Source organism: Hyperoodon ampullatus (assembly GCF_949752795.1).
Source record: "Hyperoodon ampullatus genome assembly, chromosome: 18".
In the NCBI taxonomy this organism is placed as follows: Eukaryota; Metazoa; Chordata; class Mammalia; order Artiodactyla; family Ziphiidae; genus Hyperoodon; species Hyperoodon ampullatus.
The window spans coordinates 650,999-669,036 of NC_136931.1; the positions used below are offsets into that span (position 1 = coordinate 650,999).

The window sequence follows — 18,038 nt, forward strand, 5'->3', positions numbered from 1 at the left end:
ACGCCGAGGGCCCTACCTCTGACCTCTCCTTTATTTGGGGGATACCGAGCCCCTCAGCACTAAAGCCGTGTCTGGATGGCTTTTCTGTGACTCGCAGCCAAAAGCCTCCTGACACACTAGTAGCAGTTTTCCGAACTTCCCCCCTAGGACTCTGGCCCTTCCTGCACTCTTCAGCCCTCAAGTAAGGGCTCTTAAATTGGGATTTGAAGTCCAGGCCTTGCTCCCAAGGCAAGCGCCCTCATCTCAAACGTTTCCTGCCCTTGATGACCCACAGGGGCCTCGATCTGAAGCTTTCTGTGCCCAGCTCCTCTCCCCTGCCAGGCGGGCATCCATCCTGCCCTTGTCTGACCCGCTGGCCATGCGTCCTCACAGTCACCAAAGCCCACGGGCATGGCTCCCTGCTTTGCCCTCACACCCTATCACTCGGCAATTCCCGCTGCCACAGCCTCACTGCTTCCTACCCAGTTACAGCAATGGGCCTGTGAGAGACCTCTGTTCTGGAGACACAAACCCTATCATTCCTCCCTTGGTTTAATTACCTAACAATTCCGTTTCCGTGACCCACATAATAAAACTGATGAAAGACTTCACATTCTGCTGCTTCTGTGGCTTCAACCCCGACCCCCACCCAAAGGCTGTTACGGTGAGTAACTTTGCCCAGCTGTTTCACCAACATCCTATCCCCTCCGTGATCTCTGTGGCCAGGCAGAGGGCTCCCACGGGCCCGTGCTCCGCAGGGGAGCAGCTTCCCAGGCTCCGTCCCAGTCTGTGGAATGCCGAAGGAACGACACTGGGGCCAAAGGCGTCCAGCCCTCGGAGGACAGCAGGCCTGCCGTGGACCTGTGCGCTGCTTAGCCCTCTTGACTGGAGCTCACCTAAACCTTTACTAAACTTATTACATCTTCCAACTAGAACTCTGATATTAAAGGTCCTAAAACCCCCTCCACCGTTAGGGCACGCCCCCTGCTACTGGCATCCCACCACAGGCTCCTGTGCGCCCCATCCCCAAACGCACCTCAGGTTCTGTACCCGCCTGGGTGTGTCCTATCTTCCACTTCAGATGAAGGCCACTGCCACTTAGCTGCCCCTTTCTTCTCATGGAAGCTCTCTGCAGGCTTGGTGTCTAGAGGCTCCTCAGACTCTTGTGAAGGCCTGTCCACCGGCCTTTCCGTAGCCTCTGGGATTGAACAGGTGCGCCCCGACTTTGGGTCCTCACCTGAAATATATGGGTAATTAATTAGACCTATATTTTACTGAGACTAGGGCAAAGGATTCCATCCTTCTTCAGTTGCCTGCCTTGGTCCGGAATGAAATAAGATAGCTTGAAAGACTTGGGTCACTCCATTTCCCTACACGTGGATATTCCCGGGATGAAAAGGTCCCCGAGGCACGATCCTCAGAGAGGACCCGGCGCAGGAGGATTTGTGGGGGCGGGGCCGCGCCGGGGAGACTGCGGGGCGGCGGCCCTTTACCTTTCCGGAGTTTGTGTTTGCTTTTGGAAAGTCCCATAGGTGACTGCCCCGCGACGCAGCCCCGGCCCCTGCACCTCAGTGGGAGCCCAGCCCACTGACTCACAAAAGGCCCGGCCACCGCCTCCGTGGCCCGCGCGGTCGCCACGGCAACGCCACCGCCCGCGAGACCAGCCCGTCCTCTCGCGAGAGCTCCCGGCCGCCGGAAGCGGCGGCGATCCGGCAGTACCCGCCCGCCAGCCCGCCAGCCCGCGCCGGTCGGTTCGATTGACGCCGCCGGGAGATCCAATCCGTCCGTTTCTGCCAGGGCTGCCGCTGCCGGACCGGCCATGGACGGTGAGAGGCCGCCGCTCTCCGGGGCCGCGCGGGGCGGGGCCGCCTCTCTCGTGGGCGGGGCTCAGGCGGGTGCCCCTGGCCTCGATCCGGGACCCTGGGCCCCCATCCCCTGTACCGGATCCCGGGGCCTCCACCCGGGACCCCGATCCCCGACACCATACCCCTGGACCCAGGACCCCGACCTCGACCCCGGGGCCTCGACCCAGGACTCCGATCCCCTTCCCTGATTCCCGACCCCCTTCCCCGGCCCTCCTCAGCGACCGTCTGCCCCTGCCCCGCCAAGCTGCGGTACTGGGGAGGGACATCGGCCTTTGGGGCCCTGGGATGCCGGGTCAGAGGGCACCCGAAAAGGAGACAGTTGCACCACTGCCCCCAGAACACCGCTAAGAGAAACATGAAGAGCTCTGGCAGAAAGCCCTCATTACGTACAGGCACAACAGCTCTTGAGATGGGAACCGTAGGCGCCCATTCTGCAGATGGGAAAACAGGTTGAGGAGTCCGTGCAGGCACAGGCCCCAGGCGGCCTGGTCCTCCATTGCCTGCAGCACCCCCTCAGGGCCCTCTGCGCTGCTTTGCTCCAGAACAGGAAGCATCAGTGATAAAATGAAGATACCTACATCTGCCAGGATGTTTAAGTGCTCGTGTGATAGAGAGGCTGTGCCATGGTATTGTCATGAAGGAAATCCTATGCAGACTGCCTCAGAGAGAAGATGAAGAGCACACCCCCACCCCGCGCGCGCGCGCGCACACACACGTTGGGTTTTGCCTCACAGCTCACTCAGCTTCAGCTCTCCAGGGAATCCTGTTTTGCCCGCATCCCTTTTCTCCAGGGTTCGGTTTTGCCCTTCAGAGTCCGTCCTTCCCACTCAAGTCTGGGCCACACCCAGCCCAGCCTTGCTTTCCTTGCAGTGAGCACACTGCCTGCCACCTGTTTCTCCAGAGACGCAGACAGCTCTGGCCTTGACTAGGGCCCCGCAGTGACAGGTGAAAGCTGCACGGAGCTCCGCTGGGCTCTCAGCTGGGAGCCTTCACATGCCTTTGTGGTTCTGGATTCCGGCTGCAGGATTTCGTTTCTTCATTCCGGGCTAGTGTGGTACACCCTTTCAGAAATCATTCCCCAAATTTAGGAATGGGATATACACTGAGACAGTTTTAAGATGAAGCTGAATCTACCGAGCTCTTGAGTTTGGGTAAGTGAGTAGCAAGTTCAGATACCAAGGGACTTAGCCAGTAACACACACAGGTCTCCAGTTCCTCACTGAGGGTAGGGGGGCACCTGAGCCTGATTCGATGGCTCAGAAATGGCAGCTCCCATGGAGAGTGGCCTCTGTGGGCCAGCTGTTTTATGGCGTAAGAGTCATCGCCCTGCTGTTTTTATCCATAAAGAATAGACTGTCAAGTAGTAAACCTTATTAAATTGGGGAGGACTCCCAAGGGTCCTTTGTAAAGCTGCACTGATTACAAACCATCTCAAGTTTTCACCATGGGCCACACGCTGCACCCATGACATTCCCCTGCACGCTAACCCTTAAGGTCAGCTGGTGCCATCCTGGTGTTTTCCTGAATTGGAGAGTCAGGGAGGCTAAGGAGGGCCAGAGCTGGTGTGAGTAGGCCTCCCTGAGGCCCCAGTTCCATTCCAGCTCTTCACGTCCAGGAGGGTCTTAGTGCCCCCACCAGCTGGTTAGGAGCGTTGCTTCTCACATTTCTTACAATCCTCAAATCATCTCCTCTCTTTGCAGATACCCTGTTCCAGCTGAAGGTATGTACTGAATGGCCCTTCACCCCACCCTGCCCTGGTGGTTGTCAGCGGGGACAGATGGTGTGAGTCACACTCAGGGTAGTGCTCAGCCAGACTGATGACCGAGGGGTCAGAGAGGTGGCGTCCCAGCTTGTCTCGGGCTGCGCGGAAGCAGATCACTTGGCCTCATTCATGAGAGCGCGAGTGTGTGCGTCCCTTAATGTTCCACGAGGCGTTTAAAACGGTTGCGTCGAGCCCTTCAGAAACACGTGCAGGAGAGCATCCTGGGCAGCTGGGCGGTCCTCCTGCCTGGGGTGCTGTCGGCAAGCTCCTGCCCCAGTTCCTGGAGGAGCCTCCTAGGTACCCATCCACGGTGGGTTCTGAGGGACGGGAGGAGTGCGGGGCATCGGCCCCCGACTGCAGCAGCTGCACTGGCTCCGCTGTGGGGCCTCCAGGCCAGATGCCCAGGTCAGGAGAATCTGGACTTTCCCCTGAGGAACGTAGCTGGTGGGGGTGGACAGACAAGAAGCCTTTTCTCCACAACGAAGCGTCCCAAGTGCATGGGGGCACCCAGGGCTGGGGACCCTCCCAGGTGGGTGAGTGACGTTGGCTGAGAGAACAGTGCTGACAGGACCAGAGTTAGGAAACTGGCCTCTGGAAGGCTGCTGTTCCCTTGGGTCATCTGAGCCTTCTCCCTGCCAGCTTCTGGTCAGCTGAGGCCTGTGGAGGGCCACTGACCAGGGCTGGGGTGTGCGAGGTCATGCCAGGCGGTCCGTGCTGCAGCTGACCGGCGGGTCCCAGGGCACCTGGCCAGAGTGGTGGACTTTGTTTAGAGGTGGTGGATGGTGGCCCGGTGTGTACTTCAGGCTGTGTGTGGAGGGCAGTGGGCCGCGGGCTGGGCAAGCCTGGACGCAGAAGGCAGAGGACAGAGCAGGCCACGGAGCCTCCGACGTGAGGGGCCCCGTGTGGGTGGGGCAGGAGTGGGGCTCTGGGCGCAGAGCCCGGCTAGGGTAGCCCGACATGGCAGTGCCTGACACCGGCCCCATCAGACACCTGGAATGTGGCTTGCGGGACTGATTTTTTACTTTCACTTAATTTTAGGTAATTTAAGTTTAAGTAGCTACATGTGTCTAGTAGCTACTGCACTGGACGGTGCAGGAAGAAAAAATGGTCAGAGAGTCAGGTGCTGCAGACACTGATTTAAAGGCCCCTCAGAATTGAGTCTGATGACCGGGAATCGGGGATGACTTTGGAGAGAGCGCCCTGTGCCCGTGAGCCTGAGGTTAGGGAAGCGTTGATCTGCACAGCGGCTGGACCGCGGGAGCAGGGGAGAGGTTAGCCTGAGGCCTGGACACCAAGGCAGTCAGAGAGGGAGGGGTTTACGGTGGCAGCATCGGTGTGACGCTGGCCAAGGCCTGTGGGCAGTTTCTCAGTGTGCCCCCAGCTGCTGACCCGTGGAACAGGGAGCCGGTGCGCGCGCTTCAGGCTGGTGGAAGGAGGGGCTGGGCCGCCGGGAGCTGGGCTGTGTGGAGGGGGCACAAGCGCACGGACGGGCACCGGCGTCCTAGTGGGCAGCGGATTGTCCAGCAGAGGCAGCAGTCGTGAGGGATCAGTGATGTCCACCCTCGGAACGAACTTACAGCCCAGGAGGGCGGGGAGCGGGATGGGGGTTAGGCCGGGTGGTGACCCGGCCTCCTGTCCATCAGTTCACGGCAAAGCAGCTGGAGAAGCTGGCCAAGAAGGCGGAGAAGGACTCCAAGGCGGAGCAGGCCAAGGTGAAGAAGGTGAGTGCGGGCGCTGCCGCCGGGTGGGCCTTTCCTCCTGTGGGTCCAGTGCTCCTCGGGCCTGGGCAGAGGCCGAACCCCTCTGTGGGGCGGGGCAGGGCTGGAGCCTCCTGGGGTGGCCGTGCTCTCCGTGGGGAGGGCTTTCTTACAGCTGGTTAGCGGCTAGAGTAGCTCCCGGGGTGCTGGCTTTGGATGACTCCTCAGCCAGACTGAGGCTCCCAAGGCAGAAAGGAAACGCAGTCAACTCGCCAGTCTGAAGCCATGTCACCGCCACAGTCGTGATTCCTTTGGAATCAGCATTGCCTGCGCTGGCTTTTCAAGCTCTGCTTCTTCCAGGCGGAGCTGTGTTGTGTGAGGGCAGCTGAGTGTGTCGGTGGGAGTGGAGAGGCCTGGGAAGGTGGCCGTGTTTTCCTGAGCCCGGCTTTCTTGTCTGATTTTCTCTGAGGGCTGCTCGGGGGCCCTGCCCCTGGACACCCTCACTCCTGAGACATTTCTGATGAGAAACCCTGCGGAGAGGCTGAGAAGGGGCTGCCCCACAGCAGCAGACGGCGCCCCAGGACTGGCCGGGGCCGGGCCCCAGCTGGCATTTCCCCCTGCATTTCAGGCCCTTCAGCAGAAGAATGTGGAGTGTGCGCGGGTGTACGCCGAGAACGCCATCCGCAAGAAGAACGAAGGTGTGAACTGGCTCCGCATGGCATCCCGCGTGGATGCCGTGGCCTCCAAGGTGCAGACGGCCGTGACCATGAAGGGGGTGAGTGCTAGGCCGGGCGCCACGTGCCCGGGGCCGGCTTCTGCTGGCAGAGTCGAGGGGGTGGCCCGGCGCAGGGGGTCAGGCCGGGATTCCCTCCCTACAGTAAGGGCGGTGCTAGAGCGGAAGACGCACCCCGAAGGCTCTCTCCAGTGTCCGTCCTTCCGTTGACGGCGCCATCTGGGGACGCGCCATGCTGGGGGCGGGGGGGCAGGGATCCTGAGGGCCCTGCCTGCCTCCTTACTCCCGCCTCTGCCAGGTGACCAAGAACATGGCGCAGGTGACCAAAGCCCTGGACCGGGCCCTCAGCACCATGGACCTGCAGAAGGTCTCTGCGGTGATGGACAGATTTGAGCAGCAGGTGCAGAACCTGGACGTGCACACGTCGGTACGTCGGCCTGGGGCCCGGGTGTGCGGACGACGGCCAGGCATGTGCCCCCTTCCCCTCCCGGGAGCCTGGCTCCTCGTGGGGACTCCAGACCGGCCCGCAGAGGTCCAGCAGGGGAGGGGGGCCTGGGGCCGGGGGTGGGTGCCCGCGCAGGCAGCTGTGCCCCAGGACCAGCACGCCAGAGGGAGTGCGCTGGAGAGAGCGCCACAAGGGGGCTGGCGGGGGGAGGGAGCCACAGGGAGCCCTGACCGCCCGGCACACGACCCCCAGGTGATGGAGGACTCCATGAGCTCGGCCACCACGCTGACCACACCACAGGAGCAGGTGGACAGCCTCATCATGCAGATCGCCGAGGAGAATGGCCTAGAGGTCCTGGACCAGCTCAGCCAGCTGCCTGAGGGTGCCTCTGCCGTGGGCGAGAGCTCCGTGCGCAGCCAGGAGGACCAGCTGTCTCGGAGGTGGGCCAGGGGCACCTGTGCTGGGCGGGCAGCGTGCTGGGCGGGAGCTTGGGCGGGTCGCAGAAACCCCGGCCTCGGTGCCTGCAGGCCCAGGAGCAGCTCAGTCCCCGCCCCTTGTTCAGACCCTGCTCACTGTCTATAGCTCTCCCTAGAAGCGGAGGAACAGGACTAGGACGGCCTGGAAAAGGGCCTGGAAAAGCCGGGGTGGAGCCATTGCCGGGGCCTCAGGGAATCCTGTTGTCCTTTGCAGGTTGGCCGCCCTGAGGAACTAGCGGAGCCCAGCGGCAGCGCGCTCCGTCCCGGCCTCATGGGGGAGGGCTGGGAAGGCCGCCTCTGCCCCCTCCCCACTGCTCTCACCCTCTCACCTGCCAGGAGGCCTGGGACTCCGCCTCCTCTGAGCACGGGTGTGGGTCTGTGTCCGGCTGGGCAAGTGTGCACAAACTTCTGACTTCTGTGGGTAATTTCTGTGACTCGGGCCACCAGCTGGGCAATATGCAGGCTCCCCTCCATCCACCACCACTGAGAAACCCCCAGGGACTGGCTGGTGGCTGCCACGTGGATATGGGGGCTTTCAGAATCCATGTGATGGCCGATGTGCTGGGAGCGGTCAGCCAGTGGGGGTCAGGGCTGCAGGCTGTTGCTAGGGACCCCTGGGGGCGCCCCCACTCCATTTAGAACCTGGTCCTGCCAGCTGGATGGGCCCCGCTCGGGCTCCCCAGTGTAAGGCGCCTAGCTTCCCGTCCAGCGGCCCCCTGGGGGTCTGCATCCTCACTCTTTTGCGCCTCTGGAGGGCTTGGGTCCTGCAGCGTCTCCTCTAGGAAGCTAGAGTCTACGCTGAGGCCCCTCCCATCCAAGGAGCAGGCACCGCCGCCTCCTGGGTGGGATGCTGTTCTCCTGTCACTACAAATGATGGGGTGCCCCCCCCATCTGGCTCTTGCTGCCTTGCGGGCTCACGCTGTTGACCTTGAAGCTGGAGTGGCTGATGGGAGAGCCGCCCTCAGTGGGGCCAGCAGTGGCAGTGCTTCTGACGACGTGCTGGGCTGGCCTGAGGGGAGCTTCAGACAGCCTGCACTTGTCTGTTTTCTCCAATTCCTAAAGTTTACTTCATTTTCCTGAAGCTTCCAGGGATTTTTTTGTTTGTTTGTTTGTTTTGCCAAAAGAGAAGGAGCAAGTAGATGGGGAGCATTTGGTATGAGCCCCTCCCCAGCATCAGCTGGAGAGCACTGGTCGGTGCTGACCCGAGGCCTCTGGCTGGCCGTCTGTCCTCGCAGCACTGGCTCTCATGGACAGACACGTGGGAGAGCTTGCCCTGGCTCTCTGCGTTTGATTCTTCCTGGACTTGGACCCCCTGGGTGCTCCGTACAGTAAGTTGTGCCGTGGGCTGCCTGGCGCTCTGCACTGTGGTGTGAGGCCGGAGAGAATGGGGTTCAAGAGCCACCTGGTTTTTCTTCTGTGATGCCGACCTCGCCTTACTCCCTGGCCATCATCCCTTGGGGCTCCCACGTGCTGGGGGTTCAGAGAAGGTCCCCAGGGGGTGCAGAGCTCCACAGAGACGCCCACTGGGGGCAGAGGCCACACTGCATCAAAGGGCAGCAGGCGAAGTTTGCCTTTTTCTGAAATGCTGTTGTGAATAAAGAGATTGATGCCTGAGAACTGTCTCCATCTTTGCTTTAGTGGCCTGGGGTGGGAAGGGGGCCTTAAGGGGACGGTCGGCTTGCGGTCCAGCCCTCCAGTAGGAGGCTGACAGGTTCCTGAAGGAGGGCAGGTGGGGTGGTGTGAGGACTGGGATTCCCAGGCCTTGCTCGGTGAGGTCGAATCAGATCCACAGTTCCTCTACGATTTTACCTTGAAATACTTTTAAACTTATGTAACAGCTGCAAACACAGAAGTACACAACTTCTGTATACTTCTGTGTAGGAGCTTTCCTCACGTCAACCTTCTAGTTACCGTAGAAGCGACCAAATCAGGAAACCGCCCTCACGTTATTACCCTGTGGTCCCTCCAGCCCCGAATGTGGCACAGGCCCTCCTGTTTCTCTACGTGACCGGGACGGTCTCGAGGCCAGTGGGTCTGCACCGGTGTGCTTGCGGGAACTGCATCCGGGCGCCCCCCACCCCGTGTGCCCCAGAAACCGCGTCCGGGCGCCCCCCACCCCGTGTGCCCCAGAAACCGCGTCCAGGCAACCTATGTGTGCACCAGAAACTAAGTCCCTGTGCCCCACTGTGTGCACCAGAAACTACATCCGTGCGCACCCCTACGTGCCCCCAGAAACTACCACCGGGTACCCTCTGTACTCACGGGAACGACGTCTGGTCACCCCGCTGTGTGCACCAGAAACCACGTCGGTGCGCCCGCCTCTGGACACGTGAGCCACGTCAGTGCGCCCCCTCTGTGCGCGCCGGAACCATGTTGGCGCGCCACCCTCTGTGCTCACGGGAACTACGTCCGGGCACCTTCCCCACAACCCACCGCTCACACGAAGCACGTCTGTGGGCCCCCCTCTGTGCTCACGGGAACTACGTCCGGACACACACCGACACATACACACACACACACACACACACACACGTACCCCGTGGGCACGGGAACCACAAGTTTGCACTTGTCAGGCCTCCCCCTCTGGTTTGTTACTCCTTGGGCAGAGAAAACCCCGTTTTCAGGCTCTCAGCCCCTGCTCCCTGCACAAAGTTCTAGTTTCGGCACTGCTGGCTGCCCCCACCCCCGAGAGACGCCCTTACCCACCAGAGGACTGGGTTTGTTGCAGGTCTTGCCGGGGCCCCTCGATGTGTCGTCAGAAGGCTCTCTCTCAGCCACGCCATCTTCAAAGTGGCTGGCGTCTGTTAGATTATTTGGCTTGTGTTTCACACCGGTGCTTCGCAGCCTGGCTGGTCTTGATCGGTTTTTTGGGCGTGTGAACCGTGGCCAGGGCTGTAGAGTCAGAACCACAGTGGGGTCCCTGCCCCTTGTGCCTAGCCCGCCTGCCAGAGTAACCACCTGTGGCTCTGGGCACCCCCTTGTCCCCTCTGAGCACGTCTGGGTTTGAACAGGGCCTGGGGCTGCTTGTTGCCTGGCTGGAGTATCTGTGGGCCCTGCCTGGGGAGACAGCCCTCCAGGGGCTCCTGAGCAGACTCCACGCTGCTGGGTGGGCCCGGGTGTGGCACCCGCCTCCCTGGAGCCCCTTACCAGGACCCCCAGGAAAGGCCTGCAGGCCTGTGTCTCCCAGGGTGAATGAGGGGTGAGCAGAAGTGTCCCCAGAACCAGATTCTGGGGATGGCACTTGAGGTGTGGACTCTGGTGTGATTCTAACGTGGTTAAGATTATTTCAGACGAATATTAAAGCGTTTCTTATGGGAAAATCCCTCCCAGTTAGTAAAATTAGGCATGCCCGCCTGCCGCCCACCAGGGGGCCCTCCAGCCGCCAACAGCCCCGGCAGATAAATCAGCCAGCCATGGCAGGCTGGCGTGCTGGGCAGGATTCGGCCAACTCAGGACAGAAACCCTCAACTTGCTTTTTTCTCCTTTAACGTTAAACTGATCCTAAGTGATCAGCAAATACCCACGATGTCCCTGCTGGTGGCTTTAGGTCTCCCTGGAGAGAGTGCCTGCTGGGGGAGAGGCAGGGCCCCGGCCCAGAGGCCCTCGCTGGCTCCCAGGGCCCAGGCTGGCAGGCACCGGGGGGTAACGGCACCGAGGGGCATCCTCAGGGGCTCTGGCCTGGAAAGGGGCCAGCAGGGATGTGTTGGGGGTCTTGTCCAGGGCCTGTCACCCACTAAGTTATTCATCTCAAGACACATGCACCGGATGACTGGTGGCAGGGGGAACGCTACTGAGCCCCCCTTGGGCGAAGCACTGCCCTGCAGGGTCCTTGTTCGTGGTGTGTGAGGACACCCTGCAGGGCTGGGTTCCTCCCTGCTCCGGACCTTGCTTTCCTGTTTGCCAAGAGAGGCTGGCCCAAGGGGTGGGCCGTGGGCACACGGGTGTGTGAGTGCATGTGGGTGTGTATATGTGCGTGCGTGGGTGTGCACCGGTATGAGGACGTGGGGTGCAGGTGTGCACACGTGTGCGTGTCTGTGTGCACGCACCTGTGTACAGATGTGCGCGGGGAGGTGGCAGCTGGAGCCTGGACCGTGTGTTATTTTAAAGACCCTCCAGCAACGTCCACGCAAAGCCTCTCAGACCCTGACCCCTCTGGCCCTGACCTTCAGGGCTCAGGCACTCCTGTGTCTGGTGTCCAGCCAGGAGCCCCCTCCAGGGCCAGGGTGCTGATGACACGAGACTCAAAGGATCGGCGACTTTATTGAGGGTCCCTCTGTGCCTGTGTTTTGCGCTGCCCAGGGGAGCGCAGGTGCCTGCCCAGGACAGGCCAGTCTGAGCGCACAGGGAGTCGCGGCCGTTCTAGCACCCAGGGCGTCAGAGGGGACACAGGCAGAGGACGAGGAGCGCGAGGGAGGCCAGCAGGGCCCCCGGCTGGGGGTGGAGGCTGGGGGCCCCTGAGTAGCCGTAGCTGGTCCTGCAGGAGGCCTCCAGTTGGTCCCATGGGATGGCCTCCTCGCCCGGAGCCTGCGTGTGACTGCTCGCCTGGGGAAAGACACGGGTCGGCTGCCTGCCTGAGGGCAGGAGGTGGTCGGCGGCGCGGGGAGTGCGGGGCCCCTCACCTGCTCCACCGCCTCGAAGACCCTCAGCAGGTTGTCTGCCAGGGCGCCCTTGACCTCTGCCTCAGTCCACTTTCTCCTCAGCAGCTCGGCGGCCAGGTCTGGATACTTGGACACGTCCTTAAGCCCCGAGGGCAGCCTGAGATGCGGGTGGAGAGAGCCAGGCTCTGCATCCCAGGGGCGGGGCCTGGGGGCCCCCATCCCGAGCCCCGGAGTCCTCGGCGCCCCCACCCCGCCCCTCATAGCACGTGGAGGGGGTCTCGCCTCACCTGGACACACCATCGTAGTCCCCACCCAAGCCCACGGCTCCGGCCCCCGCCACCTTCTTGATGTGGTCCAGGTGATCTGCGGAGAGGCAGCTCATGAGGGCCCTACGAGAGGCCCCGGCCCGGCGCCCCGGCCGCTCACCCCTGCCCACCTGCCACTTGGGACAAGTTGGCCTCCGCTTTGCAGGAAACGTAGTCACTGTAAAAGTTCACCATCACTAGGCTGCCCGTCTGCTTCTGCTCGGGAGAGAGAGTGGCACCGTGAGCAGGGCGGCCAGGCCGCGAGGGGCAGCCCAGGAGCAGACGGCCCCGGCCCAGCCACTCACCACCAGCTGGAGCACGTCGTCGGGCACGTTGCGCCGGTGCTGGCACACGCTGTAGGCCGAGGAGTGGCTGAAGACCACGGGGGCCTTGGACAGCTGCAGCACGGCCTTCATGGTGGCCGTGGACGTGTGGGCCAAGTCGACGATGACGCCCAGTCGGTTCATCTCCTTCACGACGCTCTGAGGGGGGAGGGGGCTCAGGGACCCGCACAGCCTGGAGGGTCTCAGCAGCATCCTGGGACCAGGCAGGCTGTGCCGTGCACGCTTGGGTTCACACGACCTTCTGGGGTTTCTGGCGGCCGCCTGGGAAGTCCAGGTGTGGGGAAGGGCACTGGCCAGGTGTTGACAAGCCCTTCAGTGGCTGGGAGACTGGAGGCCACTCTAATGACCAGTGGGTTCCAGTGGAAGGCCCGTCCTGCTGGCCCATCTCACAGATGAGGAAACAGGTGACGCGCCGGGTCCTCTGAGGGTGACCGAGGCCCCGCCCCCACCACTCACCTGCCCAAAGAGTGACAGGCCTTGGCTGCGGGCCTTGTCTTCTCCCGTGTCCACCAGCCAGTTGTCGGCCCTGGGAGAGCAGAGAGCAGGCGCCCAAGGGGCAGAGTGGTTGCCCGGGCCCACCCACCTCAGGAGCAGAGACGGGTGCCGGGGCGGCCCCTGCCCTGAGACCCTCCCGCCTGCCGGCCCCCCCAGGGCTGCTCACCAGGGCGTGTTGCAGGTGTGGGTGAGAGTCAGGTACCGCATGCCCAGGTGGTAGAGCGCCCGCAGGACGCCCAGGCTGCTGTCGATGGAGTGGCCGCCCTCCACGCCGACCAGACTGGCCACCTTTCCCTCCCGGAAGGCCTGCCGGATGCCTGCAAGGAGAGCCCGGCCAGGGGCAGTGGGCACCGGGCGACACGTGTGCCTGGGTGTCGGGTGTGGGGACTGGCTTCCATGTGAAACAAAGCGCAGAGCGGTGCAGCAGCCCCTGCTCAGGACCGGGGCTGGTGGGCGCTGGCACCCACCTGCGCTGTCGGTGACACACAGGAAGGTCTCGGGGTACAGCTGGCACATGCGGTGGATGACGTCGATCTGCTCCAGCGTCCTCTTCACGGCATCCTTGTTCTGGGTGTCGCAGGGCGTGTACGCAGACCAGAACTGGGGGGGTCATGGGGGGAGGCGCTGGGAGTTCAGGAGCTGGGCCCCAGGCACATGGGCTCTGGCTTCCCTCCGGCCACGGAGGCCTCCCCACAACCTGAGTGGCTATCGGAGCCGCCTCTGAGGGCCCGGAGCTGTACGCCGCCACCAGGGAGGGGCAGCGAGGGGCTCCAGCGCCTCAGGCTCCGGGCCGGACCATACCTGGGCACCCACAAAGCCAGCCTTCAGCTTGGGGATGTTGGTGTGCGTGTGGGCCAGGCTGGTCAGGTTGGCCCTCGGGTCCTGAAGCTGATTGTTGAACAGTTTCAGCAGCTGCCAGGGCAGGTCATTGTGCCTGGAGGGACCAGGCGGAGGGGTCAGGGGCAGGTCAGGATGGCCACTTGGACCCGGGCCCCCCGAGCTCCCTCCCGGGCAGGCTGTCCCCTCTCTAGCTCCTCTTCTCGTGGGCCGAGGACTAGGAAGGTCACAGGGTGATTGCTGTTATCTGAACACACCTGAGCACAGGTGAGCTTCTCAGCTGGCCGCACCCCCAGGCCAGGTCACTGAGCTGAGCCCTAAGTGGACAGGTCTTCCCCCCTGGAGCCTTTCACTGGGGGAGAGGGAGGGCAGATGCCGGCTTGGCTTCAAAATCATCGTGGAGGTCGGGGGAGCTTGGAGTTGAAACAATCTCTATGAACAAAGCTGGTTGACATGGTGTTGCTGAGTGTGGGCCTGGGGGAGATTCACAGATTAAAGATGAAATCCTTCTGCTGCAGGGAGAGGGTGGGGAAGTGTGGGGCGTGGCCTACCCTGGGGGGCAGCCATGCGAGCAGGGCACCAGTGCGGGATTTGGGGGCCCCAGAGGCCCTCTGCTGCCTCTGTCCCTGGGGACAGTCCTGCACCATTTCCAAGATCCCTCTGTGCTTCCAAAGGACAGGCCCTCTGAAGTTCTCCCAGGAGCCGGTAGGCGGTGAGTGCATTGCAGGAGGAGGTGAGGTGTGAGGAGAGGAGAGGAGGGGACTAGACAGGGAGGACGAGGGGCAGGGGACAAGGAGGGCTGTCAGCAGCTGGTGGGGGTCTTCCAGGGCAGGACCCATGGGGCACATTCCTCCCTGCATCCAGGAACTGTCCGAGGGGGACCAGGAGCAGCCCAAAGGGGAGAGACCGCTGGGAACCATAAGCTCCAGGCGCTGGAAGGGGCCTCGGCCCCTGGGAGCTGATTAGAATTTCAGAGTCTCAGGCCCAGCCCTGGCCCACCAGTCGGCATCTGGCTTTTACCAGCCAACGGGCACACACGCACGGGACATCCAGGGAGCCGACCAGCGGATCCCTAGTCTGGTGACAAGGGGGCTGTGAGGACAGCCCGGAGGGGGCTTTGCTCCCACTGCAGGCGCTCCCATCCACCCCTCCTCCCCAGCCCAGCAGCCACGCCCACTCTGCCCAGGACCCCCGCCCACACCTAGTTCCCACTCCCAGCCCTGGCTCCCTCCCCGGTGTCTGTTTCTTCATCTGTAACACACACGGGGCTGCCTTGTGAGGGTCACTGACGATGTTAACACGGTAATGGCCCAGGTCGTCCGGCCCCCTGGGGTGGGCTCTTCCACAGCAAGGTGGCCATGGCTCCCGGTGGGAAGTGAGGGCTCCCTGGGCCCCACGCAGGGCTCCAGATCCTGGAAGTTGCCCCTGGTCTCCTGGGGAGCTCCTGCCCCAGCTGTGAGGTTAAACTGCTGGGCATGGGCTGGTGGTCAGGACGCCTTTGCTGACTGAGGGGTGGATGAACTCCAGGGAGGCGAGGTCACTGCCTCACTGCAGAGTTGGGGGGGGCTGGCCCTGGTCACTGTCCCCGAGGCAGCGCTGAGCAGGACTTTACTCCTTTGCCCCTCTAGGAAATCCAGCCCCACACTTCAGCTGCCTCCACTTTGCTCTTCCCTCCTCGCCTCAGCCTGTCCTCCCTTTGTAGGTATCCGCGCTAAGGTCAACACCACATCCTGGAGTCTGTTCTGGAGCCTGACGGATCTACCCTCCTTATCTGTGTGGCCTGGGTAGCATCCTCAGCTGTGACAGAGGACCCTGCCATCCTACCCAAAGAGGGGAGGGGAGGATTCCAAGTGCTGGGAAGTGCTGGAAACGACAGCCAAACACACACTTAGGCCAGCTATGGCTTACAGATGTGATGGCTGGAGCTGGTGCAGCCACGTTAAATCATGAGGTAACTGTGGGAATGGTGGCCACACCATTACGGAATGCCATACCAGGACTCCGTCTGGACTTCTCTGTTGTTGAAGCTACTTATTTGGGTCTCTCTTACCCACAGGAGTAGCTAATACTAACTGGTTTTGATTCTGTCAGCCTAGTCTTGGCTTTCTAAGACTTTGGATAATCCCAGCTCCCCAGATCCCAGCTTCCTGCGTACTCCTGGCTGTCCGGGCTCTTTGAGCCACCTTACCCCCACATGGACCTCTGGACAGCCCCCAGCACCTAAACTCGGACCCACTCTCCCTGCGCCCAGCTGCCCTGAGTCCCCCGGAAGGAAGGAACATTCATTTTGTTGGCATATTCTACCTGCCCTTGCTGGCCTGGGATGCCTGGTCCCTGAGCCCAGACCTGCCAGACAGCAGGGCCTCCAGGATGGGAGCAAAGGACAGTGGCCTCTGAAGCAAACTTCCGATGCCTGTGAGGAGACCCAGCCATGTGAGGACCCTCAGGTGCAGGCAGGGGGAGGGGAGGTCCAGGAAGGAGGGGGAAGGGAGGGACCAGGGGAGGACGGAGGGAGGGAGGGAGGGAAGGGTGCACTCTGACCCCTGATGGCCACTCCCTTATCTAGGGCTGCCCCTCATTTCCCCGCCAGTCGTATGTGATGAGACACCCGTCTTCTCTACTTTTCTTGCAGAGCTTTTGTCCCATAAAGCCTGGGCAAGTGGGTACCCCACTTTCCCAGCACCCGGTGAGAAAGAGCAGGCGGGGCGGGAGTGTGTGTGTACAGGTGGCGTCCTTCCCAGGGCTGGGAGAGCCCCGAGGAGTTGGGGGCGGGAGCAGGGCCAGGCCTGCGTACAGCATCAAGGGGCCCTGGGGGCCGCTGGGAGGACTCCGGCTACTGCTCTGAGCTCTGTGGTTGTTGGAGCTGGAAGGGCAGGGGCTGGTGCTTGTGTCTCCAAGACTTCCTCTGGCTGCAGTGCGGAGACCTGACCTCAGGCCAGTGGCAGGAGGGGGCAGTCAGAGGCACAGGGGCGGGGGTGGAGGGTAAGTGAAGGGGACAGGCGCGGCCAGGTTGGCTGTGACATCAGGGAAAGAGTGACAAGGTGTCACCAGGGTCTTGGCTGGAAGGGGGGCAGGGGGAGTGGACACCCAGGAGCTTGGCCTGGGGCACTGAAGCGTGAGATGCCTCGGTGAGGTCAAGCCGGGCGCACACGGCCTGATGGGGTCACCCCAGGTGGATGGAGCGAGGGGTGGGCTTGATGAGAGGGTCTCAGGAAGGAGGGTCAAGAGGGTCGACAGGGTCCCCCAAGGGTCACAGCAGACACCACCCTCACCTGCACTTCCTGTGACACAGGACCCTGGGCCAGGCCCCAACGGCCCCCAGCCCCAGCCCCACTCTGAGCTGGGATCCAGCCCCCAGGGGTCCAGGTTGTGGGGTGTCCCGGGAGCTGCTGAGGCCTTGGGGGCCTCACTATTCCCTTCCTTCCTGCCGTGTTGCCCACAGGCCCTCATCTATTGAAGTCTCTGGGGCCCTGAGAGAGCCCACAAAAACCCAAGTCCAGCAAAGGGCAAAGGCCATAGTGCAGTTGGAGAAACTGAGTCCCATTGGAGGCAGGGCAGCTCCTGTCTCAGGTCAAGGGCACATGAGCCTCGACCCTAGCTCCCCCGGACCCGTCACATGGGTGGCTGCTTACCCGTCAATGACAGGCGTGCCCTGCATGATCCTCACCGCTGCGTCCCGAAACTGGTCCGCAGTGCAGACGGCCACCAGGGGCCAGAACCACCAGCTGGTCCACATGGCACGGTCCCCAGGGATGCGCTCCCCTGCGGCTGTCCTAACCGGCTGTCCTGGGCGACAGAAGACAGGGCTTTGGTCCAGGTGATTATTGCCAGGACCTCCCCTGTTTATCAGTAATCAGCACATTCCCCGCAAGGGTGGATAGATGGGAGTTCCTAGCCCTTGAGGCTGGGCGTGGCCATCTGGGCCAGGCCAAATGTAGTAAAACCCCAGGGGCGGGGCTGGTGCCCAGAAGTGGGGCAGAGGATGGGCCAGCGCAGGGAAAGGGGCCGCAAGTGTTTGTCGTGTCCTGCCCCCAGGACCCGGTGTCTGAGGTCTACAAACAAGATTCAATTTTGTGTCCTTGAATGTACCCCTTTGTTTGCCTGTAAAGTCGTTTTTTGTTACTTTTCTTGGAAGGTGGAGCACAGCCCGGCAGGGGCACTCCCACCATACCCCACCGCAGCGCTGGGGGCGTCTGCACAGTGACCTACGCTCCCGCTGCAGGCTTCTGACCAAGCACGTTGGATGCTGGGGCTTCGGGTCGGAAGCCTGGAGCGTTTGCATTTCCTGAGAGCTGGGGGCGCACACTCAGGTCTCCCGGGGGAGGCAGGGGTTGGAGGGTGGGGGGCACGGTTCTGAGAACCGGATGCCCAGGCAGCGCCGGGCCCAGTGAATCATGAATCCCGATCCCAGGGCCGGGCCAGCATCCAGGGTTCTGCTGGCCAGTTGGGTGACCCCAGCCCGCTCTGGATCCTCAGGGCTGCTGAGCTGTGGAGACCCTACC

At 62.4% G+C, this 18,038-nt stretch overlaps 2 protein-coding genes across 2 annotated transcripts; one reads left to right on the plus strand and one right to left on the minus strand.

The window, feature by feature from the left end:
* Window positions 1-4,786: 4,786 nt before the first annotated feature.
* CHMP1A (charged multivesicular body protein 1A) lies at window positions 4,787-7,353 on the plus strand (the record flags this gene model as incomplete). Its single annotated transcript, XM_079723316.1, has 6 exons — window positions 4,787-4,825; window positions 5,250-5,327; window positions 5,932-6,078; window positions 6,335-6,463; window positions 6,734-6,921; window positions 7,172-7,353. 6 exons carry the CDS (start codon window positions 4,787-4,789, stop codon window positions 7,191-7,193), a joined length of 603 nt encoding a protein of 200 aa, XP_079579442.1. The 3' UTR covers window positions 7,194-7,353.
* Window positions 7,354-11,331: 3,978 nt separating this feature from the next.
* DPEP1 (dipeptidase 1) lies at window positions 11,332-17,272 on the minus strand (the record flags this gene model as incomplete). Its single annotated transcript, XM_079723401.1, has 10 exons — window positions 11,332-11,499; window positions 11,577-11,712; window positions 11,843-11,918; window positions 11,992-12,076; window positions 12,166-12,342; window positions 12,661-12,730; window positions 12,866-13,016; window positions 13,167-13,299; window positions 13,501-13,633; window positions 17,169-17,272. 10 exons carry the CDS (start codon window positions 17,270-17,272, stop codon window positions 11,332-11,334), a joined length of 1,233 nt encoding a protein of 410 aa, XP_079579527.1.
* Window positions 17,273-18,038: the final 766 nt, after the last annotated feature.